Source organism: Atta cephalotes (assembly GCF_000143395.1).
Source record: "Atta cephalotes unplaced genomic scaffold scaffold00151, whole genome shotgun sequence".
Lineage (NCBI taxonomy): Eukaryota > Metazoa > Arthropoda > Insecta > Hymenoptera > Formicidae > Atta > Atta cephalotes.
In genome coordinates, this window is record NW_012130215.1 from 2,113 (window position 1) to 8,116 (window position 6,004).

Genomic DNA, 6,004 nt, shown 5'->3' on the forward strand with positions numbered 1-6,004 from the left:
ATTTAAAAAATTGAGTCATACGCGCCGCAATATAAAACTAAAAAAATATATTTGCAAACATTGCATATTGATTTTCTTTAACTAAAAATAATAGAAAAGATAAATTTTGTTTTTTACGATTGTAGAGCAACTAGGTCATAATGACGCAAAACATTGTAAAAATTAATAATACAATGCATATGATCAATGTTTTCTTTTTTTTTGTATTTTTACGCATGCATTTAATAAAATTCTTACATTTAAAAATCAAATCTTGAGGAGATATATAAATTCTATATAAATACGGAGATATATAAATACATTTCTATATAAATACGGAAGATTCCGATCGCACTGATTATTCTTTAAACTCTCTTCAAACGAGTCTAACGAATAATCAGTTAGAGAGAAGCAAGATTACTCAATCACGTGCGTGGATTTATCTAACAAATAAAATTTACTAAAAAGTGGAACAACCGTGCTACATCAAGTATTTTATTTTCTTTATTTTATTTTTTTGCTTCAAACAAATTTGTTATTTTAGTAATAGAAGAAGAGAAGGAAATCAGCACAAATGTAAATACATATTATTACGTAAATTTTTGTTTTTTACAGCAAACAGTATAAAAGTCTTAAAATAAAATTATCGACAGATTAGTAACTTACACTACGAGGTACAACAGGGAAAGAAAAATGTATGCTTTGTTTAAATTATAAAAGTCTAAATATATTACGTATATAAAATATTTCATAACACATATTTTAATACATTTAATACTAATTCCGCTGTCAAAGAAAGATTTGTAACATAATAGTAGTCTCTTCTTTGTAAATTTTTTTATAAATTTTTGGAAATTTGATGAAATACAAAATTCTTCTATACTTATTATTATTATTATTATCCTGGTTCGACACCAGTATCAATGAAATCTTTTATAACAATTTGTGCATTTTCGGGTAAAATCCTGAAAACAAAATTATAATGTTTTATTTATCTATATTTTAATTATATACTAATGTAGAATATTAAAAATTATAAAATGCGATGTATTATGTTGTAATTTATTTTTTGTGCATTTTTATATTATATAAAGTTTTGTCATATTATATACTTAATAAATAAATATTTATATTTAAAATATTTGATATCACAATTTAAGACACGTGTGTGTAAACATATAAATATAACAATATACAGGGTGCGTTACCAAAATCCGAATAAATTTCAAATTTCAATTTTCCGCTATATTGTACCTCCACTAGAAATTGTTATTGACATCCGAGAAAGCCTGCTTCTAGTAAACAGTCAAAATGTATTCTCAAAATGACGATGTTGAAACCAAGTGCGGAGTATAATCAAAGAGCCACGATAATCGAAGACCTTCGCGCTGGGCATTCAGTAACAGAAATAATTCGGTTCTTTGGATATCCGAGATTAACCGTTTATGATGTTGTGACAAAATATAAGGCTTTAGAAACAATCCAACGAAGATTTCCAGTATGCCAGCGAGGAAGAGCAGTCCTCGAAAGAACGCACCGCGAGAACCCTCGCAGTCATTGAAAGGGTCAAGAGCTGATTTCGGACTCAGGACTCGTTGCAAAAATTAGCATCGATTGTTGGTGTGAGCGAGCCAATAATGCGTCGAATTACCGAGGAGGACTTTCGATACAAATCGTACATATTAAAGGACTCTCTGAGGCTGCCAGGACAAGTCGAGTTGCTCGCTGCAATCTACTATTATGTTCTTTGAAAAACGTAGCGTTGGGATGAATTAGGTTCTTTTCTGATGAAAAAATTTTTATTGTTGATGTCAAATCAACTGAAGGAATGACTAATGGCTCGCCTACAACTCCGAGAAGTTCCTGTTGTTGTCAGAACGAAATTTCTGGCCAATGTTCACGTGCTAGATATTGTGTCCAGTGAGAGTGATGTCATATCACCACATTTCTTTAAAAAAGAGGAAACTGTCACAAAAGAAGCGTATTTGCGCGTTTTAATGGTGTAGTGAAGTCGTGAATGGAAACTGTAATGTCCGGAAGGCCATATGTTTTTCAGTAAGATGGTGCACCGTCTCATACGAGTCATTTGATTCAAAATTGGCTTTCAGACAACGTCGATATATTATGATCCAAGGAATTCTAGCTTCCTTAGCCAGCCTTTAAATCCCTTACTTGACTACTATGTATGAAGCGTAGTTGAAAAGGTCACAAATAAGACTCGGCGTCTCAATGTGTCATTAAGGACCGCTATTGAGCAGCATTCGTCAGCATGGATAACGCTATAGTATGCGTGCGAACGCTTCACACCAAGAATAGAGATCGTCATTCAAGCTAATGGGAGATATATCGAATAATTGTGCTTTACAAGGATCTCCCAAGTGCCAAAAAGATTTTTTGTAATATTTAATTTTTCATTAAAAATATTTTGTTGAAGAAATTATTCGATTTGTCCGGATTTTGATAACCCTGTATTATGCAAACATTATGATATAATAAATATTGAAAAATACCAATTGTAAATCAGATTATTAGTACATAATTATATGTATATAAATATTGCAATTACCTAATAAATTTTATGAGTGGTAACCAAAATGATGGTACAGATTTTATTCTTATATTTTGTCGTTGAGCTTTAATTATTTGTGCAGCTGTATCTTTCGGTGAGTTTAGTTGTAAAAATATTTCGAACCTACAATTAGATAGAAATGCTTATTATCAATCTTAATACCTCAGCTTGTTACATTTGCATACGTGATTATATTTATCTGTTCAAATTAATTGTATTAATTTTTTTTTAAACGTACATTTTATTAATTTTTGGGTTTTTGCAAAGTCCCGTATCTACCATATAAGGACAGATAGTTGTGAATTTAATTAAAGATTTTTCCTTATTAAATAAATGTAATTCGTCTTCAAGCGCATCCATCATACCTGAAAATAGAATACCTTATACGTTAGTTGGAAGCCTGAATATTTGTGAAGTTAAATCATTTATTTTTTATAAGTTTTGAATGTAATATAAAAAAAGAATAGATATTATAAAGCCTTGTATCCTTCATGTCAGAAATTGATTCGAGATCTCAGCTGAAGAATGAATTGATCAATTGCACTGACATTGTGAATTGTTTCAACATTAATTCTTTTTCTGTCCAAAATCGCGGAGTAATTTTTAACATTGTGGGCATAATTTAAAACTTCAGAAAAAATTAGATTTACCTCGAACTGCATGTTTTGTAGCGGAATAAGGAACTAAATTTGAAAATCCTACAATGCCTGCTATCGATGACAATGCAATAATGTGACCATGATTTCTTTTTATCATACTTGGCAGATATGCTTGCAACATCTGAAAAAAATTGAAATAGTAGTTTATATCATGCGTTACATTTTGCATATTTTAGCATTAATAATAATTGAAGCTAATTTTTGTGAGAAAAAAAATTTATAATCTATGATTATTGGAAATCCTTAAATAATTATTTTGAAGAAATATGAAATAAAAAAAAGCATCATTTATTTAAAAGCAAAGATAATTTAATATTTATTATATATATAATCAATTTTAACTTGCCCAAAAATGTCCTAACACATTAATATTGAACATTTGTATGATTTCATCAACCGTATGATCTAAAAAAGTATGGCATGGCATAATGCCGGCATTGTTAACTAAAATTGTGACATCTCCGATTTCTTCCTTTACTCTTTTGGCTACTGCAAAAACATCTTCTCTTTTAGTCACGTCACATCTATAAGCAAAATTTTAATTAGCATTGATTATTCAATATACTGTAAATATATTATGATACTTCTCTTATGCGTGTGCCGATTTAGTAAAATAATAAATTAATTATATTGAGAAAGAAATTTCTAAATATTTAGAAAGAGACATGGAATTGGGGATGTAATTTTTAATTGTTTAACAGAAATGTTTTGTTAATAATACAGAAACATACTCATATGCATATGCATCTTTGCCAATTTCTTTAATCTCCTTTGCTGTTTGTTCATTAGTTTGCTTATTTATGTCTAAGCACACGACTTTCGCACCTAAGCACGCGTATTGAATTGCCAACTCCTTTCCTATACCATGACCTGCACCTGTTATCTTGTAGATGTAACAAACATAATATAAAAATATAATTATGACACAAACTTATTCACTTAATACAAATTGTTTTACGCTATTTGATATCGCTTCTTTACTTTAGAAATGACAACTAAAAAAATATAATTTTTGAATTATTACTAATGTGTTAAGTAAACATTATCTTATCAATTATAAAAAATAAACTTAACTTCATAGAATTTTGTCAAAGTTGCCACAATTTAAAAAGAGTTTTAAGAATCGTGACAAAAATTTTATTTCATGCTAACAATAATATCCTTTTATCAATATTATTTGACTCAATAATTTTCTATCAAGTAAAGTAATTTTTGAAAAGTAATTTTTTCTCTTTTATAGGAAACTTAATTTTTTGAGTTATATCACTTTTGAAATAAGGAAATGATATCATAAGAGATTAATCTTTAATATTGCATTACATCTATTTTAATATTACCTTATGTCTATTAAACATATATTTATCTTAATTAATATATTTACTAATTAATATATTTACTAATTAAAAAGAAAAAATTTTTCATTATCTCTTATTGTTTCATATGTACTTTGTACATAAAGTTAAGAGATAAGTTAAATACATAAACATAAATTAATTTTATTATTAAAACGCATTTGTTTAATTTCGTCGTCAATTTTGAATTTTTTCAAATTGATACTTTAAGCTTTTAATATTAAATATCTACTTTTGCAATAAATTATATTATAAATTATATTTTTTGTACGTACCAAAACAATCTCACCATTCACATTCTTTTCTTCTAATCCGAAGAAGTTATAGTACACGCTCTGGCAGATATAGTAAAGAATTTGCAATATAAGTCGCAATACATTTAACAAAATTTGTATGATGTTAAATGCATTCATGATGAACTGAAAAATTAGTTATTTTCTTATATGAATATATCAAATATTAACAATATACACATAATAAATAAACTGAAGGAATAAAAGGAATTGATAAAATATTAGGTGTAGTAAAAAGGAATTCATTATTTTTCCATTCAATTTCATGCAAAAATAATGGATTTCTTTATACTACACCTAATATTTATTGAGAAAAGATATTTCACAATGTTTTGAAAAAACTCATATTTTGAAATATACTTAATCTTTTTTTGTAATTTATAAATAAATAATTCTTCATGTTCTTAAATATTATATCGTAAATATTGTAAAATAAATAATATTTGTGAATGAATTTTAACAATGCGACGTGCCAATACTTATATAGATTGAGTGAATCTCTATCGCATGTTTTATTGATATATTGTGTTAATACATATCTTCAAATATTATTTTAAATATATATTAATGCATATTCTTCCATATAGTTGAAAGAATTTTTAAGAAATATTAGTATATCAACATTTTCACGTATACGTGAGTTCGTTGAGCCAACGGTTATCGATCATCGATTCACATGTGCATGAGTTCACTAAGTCAGCAGTTATCAAGTCGGCCGACTTGACGTATACATGAGTTCATTTAGTCAGTCACAAATCGTAAAACATAGTTTGCAAACGCAAACGCAGATTTGCGTTTATTTTTTCATTGCATGCAGTTGATTTTCGTCTGTGTGTATCTTGCATGCGGTTATTGTTATTTTATGTTTTGCGATTTGCGAATTATGTAGAAACACCTTTACCGACCGAGTCACGTATACATAACTTGCTTTAGGCCTATTTTTTACGGCTTACGGGTTTAGCGATTGATAGTTATTAGCTACCATTGATTGTTACGAAAAGTATAAATGATATGTATACTGTAGTTAATATATATGGTATGTGTATATATATATATATATATATATATATATATATATATACTACACATATATATATATATATACTACTATATATATATATATATATATATATATATATATACTAATACTAA

At 27.5% G+C, this 6,004-nt stretch overlaps 1 protein-coding gene across 1 annotated transcript; it reads right to left on the reverse strand.

The window, feature by feature from the left end:
- Window positions 1–877: 877 nt before the first annotated feature.
- Window positions 878–4,997, reverse strand: LOC105625156 (17-beta-hydroxysteroid dehydrogenase 13-like). The gene is made up of 7 exons (XM_012206497.1): window positions 4,835–4,997; window positions 3,939–4,090; window positions 3,554–3,731; window positions 3,199–3,328; window positions 2,794–2,913; window positions 2,546–2,654; window positions 878–944 (listed from the first exon to the last, which is right to left on the reverse strand). The coding sequence occupies exons 1-7, from the start codon at window positions 4,970–4,972 to the stop codon at window positions 878–880; spliced, it is 894 nt and encodes a 297-aa protein (XP_012061887.1). The 5' UTR covers window positions 4,973–4,997.
- Window positions 4,998–6,004: the final 1,007 nt, after the last annotated feature.